Consider the following 20293-nt stretch of genomic DNA (forward strand, 5'->3'; position numbering starts at 1 on the left):
AATTGCTTTTTCTACAATTACAGTACTTAAAAATATAGGCTTAATTTAAAATAATGTTTCTTATAAGTTGAATATTTAGAGGTTTATGTATTCAAAAGTAAAATTCGAAAATTTTACGTGAAAAGATATAAAATGTTTGGTTTTATGACAGATTTCGTAACACGGGAAATAACCACAGGAACAAGTGAATGAAGTATTGCCATGCAATACAAAGTCCCCTACTGGAAGGCACCTAATTTTCTCTACTGCAGTATAACATAATGAACTGATATCTGTCAATGATGTATAAACAATATTGTACTATATATCAATATGTTATAACAAAACACTTGGATTAAAATTTATATATATAAAAACCTATAGTTGTTTTCATATTGATTTTTTTGGCTGTATTAAAAATGTTATCATGTAAGTTATTTATAGTAACAACAAAGGGAATTAATCTTTAAAAAAAAAAAAAAAAAAAAAAAATCTATTATAATATAAGTCACAAGAAACTCTTTACCAGTAGAGATAGGTCAAAATACACCTAAAAATTGGATGTAACATGCATGCTGTACCACAGAAAGTGGTCTCGATTTTTCTCTACCGCCAGTAATAAAAAAGTTACAATAAAATCTATTTATAGTAACAACAAAGGGACGTAATTCTAAAAAAACAAGGGGCCTCATGGTGGTGAACATTTGGTCCAAGTTACATCAAAATCCCTCCATGCATGAAGAAGAAATGTTCCGTACAAAGTCATTCTTGAATTTGCCCTTTGACCTCTAAATATGACCTTGACCTTAGACCTAGGGACCTGGTTCTTGCGCATGACATGTTGTCTCATCCAGGGGAATATTTGTGCCAACTGATATCTAAATCCTGCTTTGCATGACAAAGTTATAGACGGGACAGGAAAAAAATCCTCTTGACCTTTGATCTCAAAGTGTGACCTTGACCTTTAAGCTAGGGTACTGGGTGTTGTGCATGACATGTCATCTCATCATGGGAAACATTTATGCCAAGTAATATTGTAATCCCTTGATGGATGACAGAGTTCTGGATCGGACAGGGAAAAAACCTTATTGACCTTTGACCCCCAATTGTGACCTTGACCTTTGAGCTAGGGGTCTGGGATTTGTGCATGACACGTTGTCTCATCATGGGGAACACTTGTGCAAAGTGATATTAAAATTCCTTAATGAATGTCAGAGTTATGGACCGGACACGAAACAGACCCTGTTCATGCTATGTTAACATTTGACTGCTAAGTGTGACCTTGACCTTTGAGCTAGGGGTTTGAAAGTTGTGCATGACACATCGTCTTATTATGAGGTACATTTCTGCCAAGTAATATTAAAATCCCTTCATAGATGGGAGAGTTATGGACCGGACAGGAAAAAAGCCTTGTTGACCTTTGACCTCAAATTGTGCCCTTGACCTTTAAGCTAGGTGTCTAGGTTTTTGCACATGACACGTCGTCTTCTCATGGGGAACATTTGTGCCAAGTAATATTAAAATCTCTTCATGGATGGGAGAGTTATGGACCGGACAGGAAAAAAGCCCTGTTGTCCTTTGACCTCCAACTGTGACCTTGACCTTTGAGCTAGGGGTCCGGGTTTTGCGCATGACACGTCGTCTCATCATGGGGAACATTTATGCCAAGTAATATTAAAATCCCTTCATGGATGGGAGAGTTATGGACCGGACAGGAAAAAAGCCCTGTTGACCTTTGACCTCCAATTGTGACCTTCACCTTTGAGCAAGGGGTCCGGGTTTTGCGCATGACATGTCGTCTCATCATGGGGAACATTTGTGCCAAGTAATATTAAAATCCCTTCATGGATGACAGAGTTATGGACCGGACACGAAATTGCGGACGGACGGACAGACGGACGGACAGACGGAATGACGGAAAAGCGCATTCCTATAGTCCCCGAAACTGGTTTTCAACTAGTAGGGGACTAATAAACTATTTCAGTCGTTGTTTCTTCAGTTTGTGTTTTCACTTATTGGTAATCACTGGCTATTTTTAAATAAATGAATCTTCTTTTACAAAGAATATTTAGATATTCACTTAAAGTGCAAACATCTAGCTGGCTAAAGTCCTTCACATTTTTCTATAAAAACATTATTAAATTATGTTACCATGGCAACATATGCATTTGATTCTGTTTTCTACAATAATATCTTAAAAACGAGCTAAATTTGGAAAAGTGTTTCAGATAACTTGAATATTATAAAGTGGTATGTATTCAAAAATATCTCAAAATTCCATGTTAAAAAATTAAAATGTTTAGTTTTATGACAGTGTTTGTAACATGAGTAATAACTATAAGAATAAGACATTTCTGTCATTGTTTCTTCATAACTTGCCTTTTACCTGCTGGTAATAAATTACTATTTTGAAATAAATGAAACATATATTACTATTGATTTTTTATTGTTTATACTTATCTAGAATACTAGAAAGTACAGTTAATTAAAAATTTTCCACATTTTCTAATAAAATTGTGTTACCATGGCGACATATGTTTTAAATTCCCTTTTCCTACAATAATACTTAAAAACAAGAGCTTATTTTAAAAAGTATTTCTAATAAGTTAAATATTTGAAAGTACAAGTATTCAGGAAAGAAATCTGAAAATTTCACATAAAAACTTTAAAACAGTCATGTTCTGTAACAAAAGTAGTTATCTTAAGAATAAACATTTCAGTCATCCCTTTCCTCATAATCTGTTTTGTCACTGGCTAGTTTTAACTGACAATACTGAAGAAAGTGAACATTCTTTTACCATTACATTATATACTGTAGATCCCTTATTGAAATACAAATCCATAATTTCAATGAAATATAATTTGAATTATGTTACCATGGCAGCATACATACTAAATTCCTTTTTCTAAAAAAACTTTAATAATTAACACAACAGCTTAACTTTTGATGAAGGTTACACTGCTACAAGCTCTGGTGAAAAGTAAATATTTATTTCCAGCCAATACTTTAATGTAGGTAACTGAAACTACAACCTTTTCTTGATGTTTAACCTTAACAGCTAAACACATCTATATGAACAGCAAAACAGGCTGAAGTGTTGTATATTAAAACGTTTGAATTCAACAACAATTTCTATCTTTTATATTCACTTCCATTTTTCAGTTCTCAGAAAAATCCTCGTCAATCCAAATTTTCAGTTCAAGTGGTTTGGGACAAACAGAATCCTTTGACTTTTCAGACAAATACTATTCTCTTATGAGTTCATACAGGTACCGTTGTCCGCTTGTGTCATTCCATGTCAATAATATTCGTTTGGCAAGGGGGAGTATATTTTAGTAAGTTAACTGGACTGTCACTTTTAAGACTAACAATCCAGGTGTTTCTGCAGACATGATAAAGTGGTAATACTTGGTTATCTTCTTCAAAAGTTTAAATATTACATGATAAGATATTTCTCCACTGGTAGAATGTGACAGGATTTAAATCACTGTTGACCAACTGTGTTGTTATGACATTTCTTTGATGACTGTCACACTGTGTCAGCAATATCATGTTTTATTAAACTTAAAGGTCTCAGCATTCACCCTCCTCCACAGATTCTTCTAAATTCAAAAGTGCAAGTCAGATTCAAAATTTGCATGGTCTGTAATCACTGTTGAATATTCAATCGATCTGTGATATCCTGTAACAAATCAGTAAAACATTTTATTTTAAATAATTAACCTGGGAGTCGCTTTATTTAATAAAAGCAGGGTTATCACTATTTGATAATAGATGATTCTTACAACAAATGCTCTAACATATTGACAAACAGACTGACAACACCATGCTGTCAGTATATAAAATGTACTTTGGTTTGTAGATTTTGGTTACTGCAAATAGGATGTTCTAAAACAAATTTTTTGCATTTATTGTGTTAACCCTTAACCTGCTAAATTTGTAAAATGGACTACTCCATCTTTAAATAGAGACAGTACCATTTATAGCCTATAGGGGGTTCTAATAGACAATTTGCTGACTAAGTATCAAACACTGCAGATCATGATCAGACTGCACAGATGTGAAGGTTGATCTTGATCTGCACTGGTTGCAAAGGCAAAAATAGCTGCCTCATGCAGCCTAAGGGTTAAAAGTATGCACTGTTTTAACAGCTATCAAAAATGGTTGTTACCTAGTAAAACTCTCCACAGACCATACCACAGCAAGATGTTATTTCTATTCTAGCTAGCAGCATTGTCAAAATGGAATACCATTACAGGTAGTGAATCACTGATGTACCATGCTCACAAGTTGTCTGCCCCTTAACCAACTGAGTTGCTTTCATAAACAAGAGGAAACACTTGCCTTCCTGAAAAAAGATTTAAAAGTCTTTGGTAAAAGTATCTGTTATCTTCATGTATCTCAGGAACCTTTACAGTCTTCATTCTAATCCATATTCTTGGTGCAATAAAACTGGTAAAAAATATTCAATCACATAACAATGTCTATGTCAAGAATGGGTTAATTAAATCTGAAAATAATCATATTACAATTAAACTAAATTACAATTAATTGATTTATTTCAAATAATTAATTAAAATTCCTATTATTTAGAACTATTCTACAACTTAATGAGATATCAACTTATACACATGTACATGTAGTGTTAAGCATTCAAATTATCCATGTACTTATTGAGTGCCACAAACTTTTCCCAGGCCAATGTAATGAAGACTTTACACCAACTGATCCTCCTCAAAACCAGATTGTTGAAATTAAATTTCAATAATGCCAGTTTTGTCAGTTTAAGCCATTCAATAGTCATAGTACATGTACATACATTGTACAAATCATTTGAGTAGAAGTAGACTTATTTTGTATTGGCTCCAACAAAACCTAGACAGAGGTGTAAATAAATAATATATTGCATTAAAATTATAATAAGAGCCTTTAGCTGCATGTTACTTACCTGATTCCTCAAAGCACATCCAACATGTCCAAAATATGTTACATTTTCTTGAGATCTTAAAGTAAACAGACCAATTTCCTGGCTGTTGTAGGGTATATGAACCAGCTGTAGTGGAATGAACCATCAAAGGAACAAGGAATATTATCTGAAAGAAGATACATTACATGTACCGTAAACATCACTAAAAATCAAAAACTGACTATTAAATTAATAAATTTGATTTTGAAAGGTTTCATTAACATGATTAACTTACCACAAAATACTCTAAAAGTTATTATACTATGAATCTATTTTTTAAAGGATCATAAATTGTTTTACACACAGCAAGGCTAAAAAATTTCAAAAATAAAAAGATTTTCATTATATGGCATAAATTCCCACTATCCATATACAATCGTCCTGTTACAAAACATTCTGAATCAACAATAATGGAAAGAGAGTAGTCACCAGACGGAAATAACATGACTTATGAGACCCACAGCAAAAACAGTTACCATTTTATAAACGGAAGTGTCTAGACATCCGGCAACCAGAAACCTAGCCAATGTTCTAGCCGACCGGTAACAGGACGCCTAGCCTATCCTATCCTAAAGGGGTTTTCTAGGCATCCGGTAATCAATTTTAAAATATTGCCTTACAGGTGAATATTCAAACTTATGCCAAAAAAATATGATACAATAAATTTATTCATTACAGTATTCATATGTAAAAAGATCCCCAAACAGCTAGAAAAACATTAGCGTAGAGGCTAGTGGTCGTGTTGCCGGACAGCTGGAATGCAGGGTAGGCGTCCGGTTACCGGACATCTACATATTTCCTTTTAATTTTAAAAATTAAAAGTACCTTGGCTACTACTGTGAGAGGGGACTTTTCGAGAAATCATGTTACATTGGCAGGCATCTATAAGTCTGCATCAAATTTATTAATTATCATAGCTACATGTATATTGACTTTTTATTATTGTTTTTTTTCCCATAAATAATGCTTACTAGTCTATGGACAATGAAATAATTTGATGAATCCTGGTCACCTTGATAAGAAGCTGCCTGCCTTCAATAATTTTTGTGATAACCCAACTGGCCATTTTATATTAAATACACAGGCATAGTGAAATCATCTGTGTTTAGTGACCACAAGATAAATTTCTTAAATTTCCCTCTTTATGTTTTGGATTCACTTCCGGGTAAAAGACAGACTTATTTCAGTGAAAGTTTCAGATATATTAGAGAATCTACATTAACCACTGTTTATAAACGGTACTTACCAAATCACTAAACAGTATTACAAGTCTCAGATCCCTTCATCGTTGAACAAAAGGTAGATAAACAAAAGTAAATTTCACACGCTTCCCTGGTAAATCCGAAACCGGAAACATATTGAAGGGGAAACAACTGAACGAAATATTTTGCCTCAGGCGTAATACCACTATTTTTTTTTACAGGTCTGATGTCTAAATATTCTTTCTCTAGTAGGCTGCTATCAATCATGTCACAAGCTGTCGTACTTTAACGGTCAAACTTTTGCTAATTAAAACATGTGTAAGAAAGCTGCGCGCGTAAACTTGGCGCAACTTTAAACGTCGTTTCTCGATATTACGTCATGCCGCATCTGGACCGGTTTTCAAAGACGACGTCACATATGACGTCAAGTCTGCACGCTGTTGCAATTTTTTGAACAGGTAGGATAAATAGAATATTAGATTACTGTCACAAAAAATTTAAATTTATTAGGCTCGTCTACGAAAAAATATAAGGCTCGGCAGAGCCTCGCCTAATATATTTTCTTCAACTCGCCTAATAAATTTAAATTTATCAGACAGTAATCTAATATTCTCTATTTTTATTGTTTCAAAAGAAGAAACCAGGAATGCTAAAATTAGACTTATAACTGATAGCTAATGTACAGTGTCGGTTATCTACCAGCCCTGTTCTCAAGACTTCAATTGTTGTTAGATTTATGTGAAGTTTGAAGTATTTTGTAATAGAAAATTATGATCTAATATTTAGTGTTTAACTGTCATAAAAAATTTGTATCATATACTTACAGTATGTACTTCATGAACTTAATATATAATTCACAGATATTATACAGTCTTTTTTGTATATCACATGGAATTGTCTTAACTAGACCAGTAATGTAAAAAAAAATATTGCGGAAAGACGCCTCTAGCCAATCCTTAGAAGTTGTTAGTATAGGTGGTCAGTCCAGCTTCCAGTGTTTACCATCTTTATAAGGGCTTCTTATAAACTGCTTGATGGATTTTCCTTAAACTTTGTCAGTAGCATCCACAAGGGTTTAATTAAGGACAGAGTTTGTCTGTGGGGGATTTGTCCCTGCTATAGTGGTCTGAAGCCCCGGCTACTTTTTCTATAGTAAATTAAGTTTTAAATAAGAGAACTCCTTAACCCCATTCAACTTTGCTACATCCACCTTTTACTTCAGGAATTATTAAACCCCTGTCATCCTGTCCTGAATCATCCTCAAGTTTATTCAAATGGTTTCAAAATTTAGCGGTGCGCAGAGCTAAAAATAGAAAAAAAAACTTTTAGTGGTTTTTTAACATGAACGTTTTGATGGATCTTCACTAAACTTTATAGCATCTTTGCGTTGACCTCTTTGAAATTTGTTTAAGTGGTAATGCTGGGACATAATTTAGGACTGCCACTGGCGTTAGTTTTTGACACAATAGGCCATGTGGTAAATCTTTAAAAATACCTAAATGTGCAAAGCTTAGAGATCAAATATTTGACATGTAGTATTAGTCATTAGTACAATATTGGACACGAGGAAAAATCTGTATGACCCCGTTGATGTATGATGTATAACATGGTCTGTCCCATGTGGTTATGATAATACTAGTAGTAATAATAATAATAATAAAGCCTTTATTTAAAGAGGAAAATCCATTTGACAAAGTCAATCTTCCATGCACGAGGCCCTCATAAAACTAAAATATATACATTTAGATATATGTATCTACATCCATGACTGCTGAACAAAAAAAGGTTCAACAGACATGTAGTTGTAGAAAACATACAAACATCATAGTATTAAACTAGATTTATGACTTGCTCCAATTTACATTCTGGGACAACTTGTATGTGAAAAGAATTGGAACCACTGTCTTACCCTTGCATGATCGTTACAGAAGTGACCAACAGGGTCTGATTAAATTAGTTTGTTGTATCTCTATGATTCTGGCAGGTATTAAAGTTTTAGCTTATACCTTGTATTTTGATTGTCCCCTACCTGTTTCGAAGAAAAAAATGGTGATTGAGGAATGGGTTGTGTCCTTCCGACTGTCTGTCCATTACACTTTGTTTTCAGTCTATCCATCAACAGATTTTGAAATTACTTAGCATGAGATTATGTTTCATGCCAGATTCCTACCCATTATTCAAAGGTCCATAACTTGGCCATTCATCAAGGGATTTCAATATCACCTTGCATATAAGACCCTAGCATAACAGTCACACTTGGAGATACAATATTTTTGGTACATTTTTTTTGTTTGGTCTAACCTTTTTTATGCAGGGATGTTACAATATCATATGTCTTGTGCAATAGCCTGAGCTCTGTCTCAGATGCCAATGAAATTAAAGGATTCCGGTATATGCTTTCATAAAGGGGGCAGCTTGTACTTACTTTGCTTTCATAAAGTCTGTAACTTGTATTAATTCTGCTTTTCACAACGAGTGTACCCTATATCTAACTTGCTTTCCTAAAGGGGAAATAACTTGCTCTTTGTTGTCACAAAGGGAATTACTGCTGTCATAAAGGGGGATAACTTACATCTTTGCTTTTATAAAGGTTGTATCTGCCGGTTACTTCATTTCATAAAGAGGACATAACTTGCCACAACTTTGCTTTCACATTGGGGATAGTTTCAATAAATTTGCTTTCATAAAGTGAACGTTACTTGCACAAATGAAAGAGATTTAAAGTAGCATCTAGAAGATTCCATGCACGAGGGTTTATATAGTGTCTATATTAGTGAAATAGTTTATACCAATGTTATACCTACTTTGCTTTCATAATATTGATAACCCCTACCTACAATGCTTTCATGAAGGGGACAGCTTGCATATACCGTGATTTCATAAAGGGGAAAAGTTGTAGTTACAAGTACTGTAGTTTGCTTTTATACAGGAGAAATTCAATTCACAAAGGTTATTTCTTAAGCCTGCTAAATTTCTAAAATGGACTGGTCCATCATTCAGTTTAGGCAGTACCATTAATTATTTGAGGGAGTGTTCACTGAAAATTCTGAAAAGCTTTCACCTATCTATGTATTAGTTTATACTTATTTATTTTAGCTTGTTTGTATTGAAAGCTTCAAGCTTATTTGAACCACACACAAGTCTGCTTCTGGAAACCCCAGTAATTTGTCGTATGAGAAGGTATTGTCTTACCCCAGTTGGGCTCGAACCCATGACCCCCCACCTCCCCCCACCCCCTTAACAAAGGAGATTATTTGTTACTACTCTTATTTCGTTTAGGGACATAACTTGCACCTATTTATGCATTAGTTTATACTTATTATGTCTCCCCCGAAGTGTCCATCCGTCAGTCCATCCGTACGTCACACTTCATTTCCGGTCAACCATTTCATACAGAACCTGCAAACTCCATATTGTGATAGGGGACCCCTATTGTTTTTTGGGTCACTCTATCAAAGGTCAAAGTCACAGGGGCCTGATGGTGGAAAACCGTTTCCAATCAATAACTTGAGAACCACTTGTCCCAGGACTTTGAAACTATGTAGGATGATTGGACATGCCAAGTAGATGACCCCTATTGATTTTGGAAGTAATAAGTCAAAGGTCAAGGTCAGGGGCCAGAATATGGAAAAACATTTCCGATCAAAAACTTGTGTACCACTTGACCCAGAACGTTGAAACTTCATAGGATTATTGTACTTGCAGAGTAGATGACCCCTATTGATTTTGGGTCAGTAGGTCAAAGGTCAAGGTCACAGGGGCAAGAACATGCAAAATGGTTTCTGATCAATAACTGGAGAACCACTTGACCTAGGATCTTGAAACTTCTCGGAGTGATTGGATATGCATCGTAGAAGACCCCTATTGATTTTTGAGTCACAAGGTCAAAGGTCAAGGTTGCATGGAAAACCATTTCTGATCAATTACTTTAGAACCACACTACCTAGAACGTTGAAACTTCGTATGATTGGACATACCAAGTAGATGACTCTATAGATTTTAATTAGGGGTCACCCAGTTGAAGGTCAATGTCTCGGGGGCAAGAACATAAAAAAACTGTTTCCGATCAATAACTCGAGAACAACTTGACCTAGAAAGCTGAAACTTCATATGATGATTGGACATAAAGAGTAGATGACCCCTATTGATCTTGGTGTCACTCTTTCAAAAGTCAATGTCACAGGGGCCAGAACATGGAAAACTAATTCTGATTCATTACTTTATAACCACTTGATCCAGAACCTTGAAACTTCACAGGATGATTGGACATGCCGAGTAGATGACCCCTCTTGAAGCCTCCGTGGCCGAGTGGTTAAGGTCACTGACTTCAAATCACTTGCCCCTCACAGATGTTGGTTTGAACCTCACTTGGGGGGGTTGAATTCTTCATGTGAGGAAGCCATCCAGCTGGCTTACAGAATGTCGGTAGTTCTACCCAGGTGCCCGCTAGTGATAAAATAATGCATGGAGGGGCATCTGGGGTCTTCTTCCATCTAATCTGGAGAGTCGCCATATGACCTATAATTGTGCCAGTGTGATGTTAAACCCAACAAAAACAAAACAAGAGGATCGAATAGTCCTAGGTCGCTCACCTGAGGAACATCTGGAATAATCTTGCTGAAAGTGTGACTGAAGAAACTGTTCTCTAATTTTTTCTGTATTTTTAAAGAAAGAAACAGAGAAGAATCATTCTGACTTCTGCATTCTAACCCTTTAACTTAAAGCAATAGGGGTTATCTACTCCATTTGGCCAATCACCCCACCAAGATTGAAGGGTGTAGGTTAAAGATTCTCAACAAATGCTATGGAAACTCTCTTCAATCTTTAGACCCGAGTGACCTTGACATATGAACCTGAAAAGCATTAGGGCTCATCTACTTCAATCATCCAACTATGTTTGAAGTTTGTAGGCGAAAGGATTCTTATAGTGCAGAAACCATTTTGAATTTTCAGGCCCCAATGACCTTGCCCTTTAGACGCTAAAAGCGATAGGGTTCATCTACTCGTAGAGCCGTATTAACCTATAAAGTTTGACTGTTATGGGTTGAAGGGATCTCGAGTTATCCTGCGGAATAAAAGTGTGACAGAAGGATAGAAATTCTTTGCCCTATACCTATTGAAACCAAAATCATCAAGGAGCCCAATCAACCAATGAATTTTCAAGGTTAGTGGTGAAAGGAATCTCTAGTTATCACTCAGAAATGCAGTGTGACAAACAGGTTGAAAGCTGAAAGCAATGTGACCTAATGGAGCCGTGGATGGGGATGGCTGGGTTGGTGTTTGTGTTTGTGTGTGCGAGTGTGTGTGTGGGGTGGTGAGGAGTGGGGTGGGGGGAGGGGGTGTGCAGCAGCCCTTATAGGCTTTTTGAGACTTACAATGTACTTTTAAACTGGAAATAGTTTCACATTCCTGACAGTGAAACTTTTAAAATGTTATGTTTTGATTTAAGTTGGGAAAGATTAATTTTTATGCAACATTTCACACTATAGCATAAGGGAAATAAAGAGCAACACAGTGGATAAATTTTCGAACTGTATTTAAAAAAAGAACAAGCAAATAACAAACATGAGTGAAACCTCATCAATCTTGAGTATCTTTATTTTAACAATTATATTGAGAGGAAAACGTGCTTATCTTTTATAACAATGTTAAAGCCCCAGTTTCACATACAACAACTTAAACACTGATTAAAAAGTCCTCTAATTTTCCATACACAAGGATGCCAGATGACCTACATTCAAACTTGACCTAAATTTGATCAAGACAAACAATCTGATCAAATTTCATGAATATCCAGTGTTTAAGGTATTAGAGCACTAATAGTAATGTTTACAAAATGGCCTTTGCTTGGTATATTCTAAGAGGTAACCGTGTTTTGCACTATTTTGCAATTTTTAAACAACTTTTACCGTGCCGTTTTTTATAAATTTTGTATAACTTATGGTATCTCCTCAAGCTCAAGTAGAGACAAATTTCAAAGTGATAGCCACTATCCAAAACGTTTGCAGAGAACTCATTTTACCATTAATTTTAATAAAAGAAACATCACACTATTGGTAAACAATTATAAAACACAAAATAAAAATGTACATATCATTTTTTCTATGGTGCCTCAAGTAAGCGGATTTAATGAGACAGAATTCATACTTCAACATTGAAAAAATAAGGTCGAATGCTGTGTTTCTGTTTTGAATTTTGCTTACTCCATTTAAAAATAACCCTACGGCAGACGTAAAACCTATCTAAATTTCTTCCACAATATATAATCTAAGAGTGAAAGCAAAATGGAGAACTTTCACCGCGTCTAACTCAATATTTTTAAAGATGTGCAACTCTACCCCTTCTGTTTAAGTAGTAAATTCACTTTGAACACCAAGAAATCGATTATAAGATTCAATATTTTCCATTTTTGTACAAGAAATCAATAATAGTCTTGAAAGAAGTAAAAATTACTAGAAAAAAAGGAAAATAAGGAAAAAAATTTTGGTCCCAGTAGGGCTTGAACCTACGCACCCCTAAGAATTGCAGTAAAAGTAGGTTTATAGTAGGAATTGAATACTCTTCAGAAAGGAGGTTCTCTATTAGTGATCTAATACCTTAATGCAGCCCCAAAGCATACACAAGGTTTTTCTTTTATTTGACTGGGTGACCTAGTTTTTGATCCCAGATGACCCATATTCAAACCTTACCTAGACTTCATCAAGACAATCATTCTGGTCAAATTTCATGAATATCTGGTATAAAATGCAGCCCCTATTGCAAGGATTTCTTTGATTTGACCTAGTGACCTAGTTTTTGACCCCAGTTGACCCATAATCGAACTTCATCGTGGCAATTATCCTGGTTAAATATCCAGTGAAAAATGCAGCCCCTATTGCACACACCAAGTATTTTCCTTGATTTGACCGAGTGACCTAGATTTTGACCCCAGATAACCTATATTCAAACTTGACCTAGATTTGATCAAGACAGACAATCTGATTAAATTCCACGAATATCCACTGAAAAGTGCAGCCCCTATTGCATACACAGGGTTTTTCTTTGATTTGACCATGTAACCTGGTTTTTGATCCCAAATGACTCATATTTGAACTTGACCTAGATTTCAGCAAGACAAACATTTTGATCAAATTCCACGAATATTCAGTGAAACGTGCAGCCCCTATTGCATACACAAGGTTTTTCTTTGATTCGACCAGGTGACCCATATTCGAACTTGACCTATATTTCATGAAGATCCAGTGAATAATGCATCCTCTATTGCATACACGAGGTTTTTCTTTGATTTGACAGGGTGACCTAGATTTTGACCCCCAGATGACCCATATTCGAACTTGACTTAGATTTCATCAAGACAAACATTCTGATCAAATTCCACGAATATTCAGTGAAAAGTGCAGCCCCTATTGCATACACAAGGTTTTTCTTTGATTCGAGATGACCTAGTTTTTGACCCCAAATGATCCATGTTTGAACATGACCTAGATTTCATCAAGACAAACATTCTGATCAAATTTAATGAAGATCCAGTGAATAATGCAGCATCTATTGCACACACAATGTTTTTCTTTGATTTGACTGGGTGACCTAGTTTTTGACCCCAGAAGACCAATATTCAAATTTGACCTACATATCAGCAAGGCAATCATTCTGATCAAATTTTATGAAGATCAAGTATAAAATGCAGCCTCTATTGCATACATAAGCTAAATGTGAACAGACGACGGACATCGAGCGATCACAATAACTCACCTGGGCATTGCTCAGGTGAGCTAAAAAGATGACCCCTCTTGATTTTGAGGTCACTCAGTCAAAGGTCAAAGTAACAGGGGCCAGAACATGGAAAACCGTTTCCGATCAATAACTTAAGAATCATTGACTAAGAATCTTGAAACTTCAAAAGATTATTAGAAATGCTGAGCAGATGATCCCTAATGATTTTTGGGTCAGTAGGTCTTAACTCTTAAGTCATGCTCACAGGGCCCTGAGGCGTGAAAACTGTTTCCAATCTATAACTTGAGAACTACTTTACCCAGAAACTTGACACTCCCTAGGATGATTGGACTTATTGAGTGGTATATCTTAGATGATCGCTGTTGCATTTCAATCCCTTAGCCAACCATCAGGGTCACTTTGACTTTGGCTCTTGCCCTCTATTGTCTTCTTAGTCGTGACACAAGTGGGGCCCGAATCCATGACCCCTGGCTGAGCGGCCGATACCTTAACCACTAGACCACAGTTCCCCTTATGTATTCATGACAGAAGTCACTTGCAACTACCATGCTTACATAAATGGCATAATTTCATTAGGGGGAACTTTCAGCTATTTTGCTGTCAATAAAAGGAACTTGCAGCTATTTTTGCTTTTAAATAAAGCTATAAATTGCAGCTACTACGCTTTCATAAAAGTGATAATTCGCATCTTACTTTTAATAAAAGGGTGATTTTCTTTTACTTCGCATTCATAAGGGTAGAACTTTCAACTTTTTGCCTTTCATTAAAGGGATAATTTGCACCTTTTCATATATAACAGTGACAGCATGCATCTACTTCACATTCATTAAGGGAATAACTTGCATTTACTTGGCTTTCATAAAGGGAATAACTTCTACTTGGCTTTCATTAAAGGAATAACTTGCATCTACTTAATTGGCTTTCATTAAGGGAATAACTTACATCTTCTTGGCTTTCAGTAAGGGAATAACTTGCATCTCCTTGGCTTTCATTAAGGGAATAACTTCTACTTGGCTCTCATTAAAGGAATAACTTGCATCTACTTGGCTTTCATTAAGGGAATAACTTACATCTTCTTGGCTTTCAGTAAGGGAATAACTTCTACTTGGCTTTCATTAAAGGAATAACTTGCATCTATTTGGCTTTCATTAAGGGAATAACTTACATGTTCTTGGCTTTCATTAAGGGAATAACTTACATTTTCGTGGCTTTCATTAAGGGAATAACTTGCATCTACTTGGCTTTCATTAAGGGAATAACTTACATCTTCTTGGCTTTCCTTAAGGGAATAACTTCTACTTGACTTTCATTAAAGGAATAACTTGCATCTACTTGGCTTTCATTATGGGAATAACTTACATCTTCTTGGCTTTCAGTAAGGGAATACCTTGCATCTACTTGGCTTTCATTAAAGGAATAACTTCTAATTGGCTTTCATTAAGGGAATAACTTGCATCTACTTGCCTTTCATTAAGGGAATAACTTACATTTTCTTGGCTTTCATTAAGGGAATAACTTGCATCTACTTGGCTTTCTTTAAGGGAATAACTTACATCTTCTTGGCTTTCAGTAAGGGAATAACTTGCATCTACTTGGCTTTCATTAAGGGAATAACTTGCATCTACTTGGCTTTCATTAAGGGAATATCTTGCATCTACTTGGCCTTCATAAAGAGAATACTGTAACTTGCATCTACTTTGCTTTCATTAAGGGAATAACTTGCATCTACTTGGCTTTCATTAAGGGAATAACCTGCATCTACTTTGCCTTCATAAAGGAAATAACTTGCATCTACTTGGCTTTCATTATGGGAATAACTTTCCCCTACTTTTCTTTAATGGAGGGGGAAATTTGCAACTTCTCTGCATTCATAAGGATGACTCGCACATTACTTTGCTGAAGTATAAAGGACAAAAAAATAACAGCAAATGATTGCCCTTTTGCGAAGCAGGAACCTTGTGTCTAAACTAAGCATTGCATGATTTAGAAAGCAGGTAACAGGCAACATTTTCTTGTCCAACAAAAGATATATGGCAACTACGTTTTGTTTTGGTCACACACAAGGCACCAGATGAATGCTAATTTAAATTACTGTCATCAGGAGGTATCTGCAACTGCTCTACTGCCATATAAGAAATATCTGGCGACAGCACTTCTGCCATACAAGAAATATCTGGTAACTGGTCTTCTGTTATGCAAGAGGTATCTGGCAACTGCTCTACTGCCATACAAGAAATATCTGGCAACTGCTCTATTGTCATACAAATGGTATCTGGCAACTGCTCTACTGCCATACATGGAAACTGTTCTACTGTCATACAAGAGCAACTGTTCTACTGCCATAAAAGAAATATCTGGAAACTACTCTACTGTAATACAAAAGCAACTGTTGTACTGCCATAAAAGGAGTATCTGGAAACTGCTGTACTGTCATACAAGAAATATCAGGAAACTGCTCTACTGCTACTGCCATACAAAAATATCTGAAAACTTCTCTATTGTCATACAAGAAATACCAGTATCTGGAAACTGCTCAACTGTCACACAAGAAATATATGGAAACTGCTCTACTGCCATACAAGAAATATCTGGCAACTGCTCTACTGTCATACAAGAAATATCTGGAAACTGCTCAACTGCCATACAAGAAATATCTGGCAACTGCTCTACAGTCCTACAAGAAATATCTGGAAACTGCTCAACTGCCATACATGAAATATCTGGCAACTGCTCTACAGTCCTACAAGAAATATCTGGAAACTGCTCAACTGCCATACAAGAAATATCTGGCAATTGCTCTACAGTCCTAGAAGAAATATCTGGAAACTGCTCAACTGCCATACAAGAAATATCTAGCAACTGCTCAACTGTCATACAAGAAATATCTGGCAACTGCTCAACTGCCATACAAGAAATATCTGGCAACTTATCTACTGTCATACAAGAAATATCTGGAAACTGCTCAACTGCCATACAAGAAATATCTGGCAACTGCTCTACAATTATACAAGAAATATCTGGCAACTGCTCAACTGCCATACAAGAAATATCTGGCAACTGCTCAACTGCCATACAAGAAATATCTGGAAACTGCTCAACTGCCATACAAAAAACATTTGGCAACTGCTCTACAGTGCTACAAGAAATATCTGGCAACAGCTCTACAGTCCTACAAGAAATATCTTGAAACTGCTCAACTGCCATACAAGAAATATATGGAAACTGCTCAACTGCCATACAAGAAATATCTGGATACAAAAAATATCTGGAAACTGCTCAACTGCCATACAAGAGCAATTGCTGTACTGTCATACAAGTAATATCTGGAAACTGCTCTACTGCTATACAAGAAATATCTGTAAACTGCTCAACTGCCATACAAGAGCAATTGCTGTACTGCATACAAGAAATATCTGGAAACTGCTCTACTATCAAAGAGGTTTCTGGTAACTGCTCTACTGCTATACAAGAGGTATCTGGCTACTGCTCTATTGCCATATAAGAGGTATCTGGTAACTGCTGTACTGTCAAAGAGGTATCTGGTAACTGCTCTACTGTCATACAAGAGGTATCTGGTAACTGCTCTACTGCCATACAAGAGGTATCTGGCTACTGCTCTTCTGCCATATAAGAGGTATCTGGTAACTGCTGTACTGTCAAAGAGGTATCTGGTAACTGCTCTACGGTCATACAAGAGCTATCTGGTAACTGCTCTACTGCCATACAAGAGGTATCTGGTAACTGCTCTACTGGCATACAAGAGGTATCTGGTAACTGCTCTACTGCCTTACAAGAGGTATCTGGTGACCGCTCTACTGTCAAAGAGGTATCTGGCAACTGCTCTTCTGCCATACAAGAGGTATCTGGCTACTGCTCTACTGTCATACAAAAAATATCTGAAAACTGCCCTACTGTCCGACAAGAAATATCTGGCAACAGCTGTACTGTCATACAAGAAATAGCAGTACCTGGAAACTGCTCAACTGTCACAGAAGAAATATTTGGAAACTGCTCTACTGACATACAAGAAATATCTGGCAACTGCTCTACTGTCATACAAGAAATATCTGGAAACTGCTCAGCTGCCATACAAGAAATATCTGGCAACTGCTTTACAGTCCTACAAGAAATATCTGGCAGCTGCTCTACTGTCATACAAGAAATATCTGGAAACTGCTCAATTGCCATACAAGAAATATCTGGCAACTGCTCTACAGTCATACAAGAAATATCTGGCAACTGCTCAACTGCCATACAAGAAATATTTGGCAACTGCTCAACTGCCATACAAGAAATATCTGAAAACTGCTCAACTGCCATACGAGAAATATTTGGCAACTGCTCAACTGCCATACAAGAAATATCTGAAAACTGCTCAACTGCCATACAAGAAATATTTGGCAACTGCTCTACAGTCCTACAAGAAATATCTGGCAACTGCTCTACAGTCCTACAAGGAATATCTGGAAACTGCTCAACTGCCATACAAGAAATATCTGGAAACTGCTCAACTGCCATACAAGAGCAATTGCTGTACTGTCATACAAGAAATAGCAGTACCTGGAAACTGCTCAACTGTCACAGAAGAAATATATGGAAACTGCTCTACTGTCATACAAGAAATATCTGGAAACTGTTCAACAGCCATACAAGAAATATCTGGAAACTGCTCAACTGCCATACAAGAAATATTTGGCAACTGCTCTACAGTCCTACAAGAAATATCTGGCAACTGCTCTACAGTCCTACAAGAAATATCTGGAAACTGCTCGACTACCATACAAGAAATATCTGGCAACTGCTCAACTGCCATATAAGAAATATCTGGAAACTGCTCAACTGCCAAACAAGAAATATTTGGCAACTGCTCTTCAGTCCTACAAGAAATATCTGGCAACTGCTCTACAGTCCTACAGGAAATATCTGGAAACTGCTCAACTGCCAAACAAGAAATATCTGGAAACTGCTCAACTGCCATACACGAGCAATTGCTGTACTGTCATACAAGAAATATCTGGAAACTGCTCAACTGCCATACAAGAGCAATTGCTGTACTGCCATACAAGAAATATCTGGAAACTGCTCTACTGTCAAAGAGGTATCTGGTAACTGCTCTACTGCCATACAAGAGGTATCTGGCTACTGCTCTACTGCCATACAAGAGGTATCTGGTAATTGCTCTACTGTCAAAGAGGTATCTGGTAACTGCTCTACCGCCATACAAGAGGTATCTGGTAACTGCTCTACTGCCATACAAGAGGTATCTGGTGACCGCACTACTGTCAAGGAGGTATCTGGCAACTGCTCTTCTGCCATACTAGAGGTATCTGGCTACTGCTCTATTGTCATACAAGAAATATCTGGAAACTGCTCTACTGCCATACAAGAAATATCTGGAAACTATTCAACTGCCATACAAGAAATATTTGGAAACTGCTCTACTGCCATACAAGAAACATCTGCAAACTGCTCTACAAGAAATATCTGGAAACTGCTCAACTGCCATACAAGAGCAATTGCTGTACTGCCATACAAGAAATATATGGAAACTACTCTACTGTCAAAGAGGTATCTGGTAACTGTTCTAGTGCCATACAAGAGGTATCTGGCTACTGCTCTACTGCCATACAAGAGGTATCTGGTAACTGCTCTACTGCCATACAAGAGGTATCTGGCTACTGCTCTACTGCCATACAAGAGGTATCTGGTAACTGCTCTACTGCCATACAAGAGGTATCTGGTAACTGCTCTACTGCCATACAAGAGGTATCTGGCTACTGCTCTACTGTCATAAAAGAAATATCTGGAAACTGCTCTGTCATACAAGAAATATCTGGAAACTGCTCTACTGTCATACAAGAAATATATGGAAACTGCTCTACTGTCATACAAGAGCAACTGCTGTACTGCCATATAAGAAGTATCTGGCTTCAGCTTTACTGCCATAGAAGAGGTAAATGGCAACTGCTCTACTGTCATACAAGAGGAAACGGCAAGTACGTTTTGTCATACACAAGGCAACAGTTAAATGCTTTACTCTCATCAGGATGTATCTGTTAACTGCTTAAATGCTTTTGTCATGGAGGTAAACTGCAAATACATCACTGACAAAAAGGATGAATGGGCATTTACATTGCTCTAATAATGGCATTAACCAAAAGATTATGGTCAACAAATACTGCTTTTACCCAAGGGATATTAGTTAACAACTTGTTTTCAAAATAAAGTTGCAGTTTCTATAAACAAGAGGGTCATTGACCCTAAAGCGCCCGAGAAGATTTTTAAAATCTGATAGCTGAACACCTATTTGTAACCAAAGTGACCCATATGTTCAATGACCCATAATGATTTGAGCACTTTTAAAAGAGGGCTACCCAGAGATCATTTGTGTAAAGTTTCATCAACATCCAT

The 20293-nt window shown here is 36.5% G+C and overlaps 1 protein-coding gene and 1 long non-coding RNA gene across 2 annotated transcripts; one reads left to right on the top strand and one right to left on the bottom strand.

The window, feature by feature from the left end:
* Positions 1-683: 683 nt before the first annotated feature.
* On the bottom strand, positions 684-6300 carry LOC128559929 (uncharacterized). The gene is made up of 4 exons (XR_008372772.1): positions 6193-6300; positions 4929-5073; positions 4152-4328; positions 684-3662 (listed from the first exon to the last, which is right to left on the bottom strand). It is a non-coding gene; the product is annotated as an uncharacterized LOC128559929 (long non-coding RNA).
* Positions 6301-15953: 9653 nt separating this feature from the next.
* On the top strand, positions 15954-18991 carry LOC128546414 (uncharacterized). The gene is made up of 4 exons (XM_053516910.1): positions 15954-16253; positions 16693-17184; positions 17875-18438; positions 18527-18991. The coding sequence occupies exons 1-4, from the start codon at positions 15954-15956 to the stop codon at positions 18989-18991; spliced, it is 1821 nt and encodes a 606-aa protein (XP_053372885.1).
* The last annotated feature ends 1302 nt before the right edge of the window (positions 18992-20293 follow it).

Source organism: Mercenaria mercenaria, chromosome 10 (genome assembly GCF_021730395.1).
Source record: "Mercenaria mercenaria strain notata chromosome 10, MADL_Memer_1, whole genome shotgun sequence".
NCBI lineage: Eukaryota > Metazoa > Mollusca > Bivalvia > Venerida > Veneridae > Mercenaria > Mercenaria mercenaria.

Excerpts from the sequence above, each read along its gene's own strand:
- LOC128546414 (XM_053516910.1), top strand. The coding sequence starts at position 15,954 with ATGAATGCTAATTTAAATTACTGTCATCAGGAGGTATCTGCAACTGCT. Across the intron at positions 16,254-16,692 it reads TATCTGGAAACTACTCTACT|AAGAAATATCTGGAAACTGC; the intron begins GTAATACAAAAG and ends CTACAGTCCTAG. Across the intron at positions 17,185-17,874 it reads GCCATACAAGAGCAATTGCT|AAGAAATATTTGGAAACTGC; the intron begins GTACTGTCATAC and ends CAACTGTCACAG.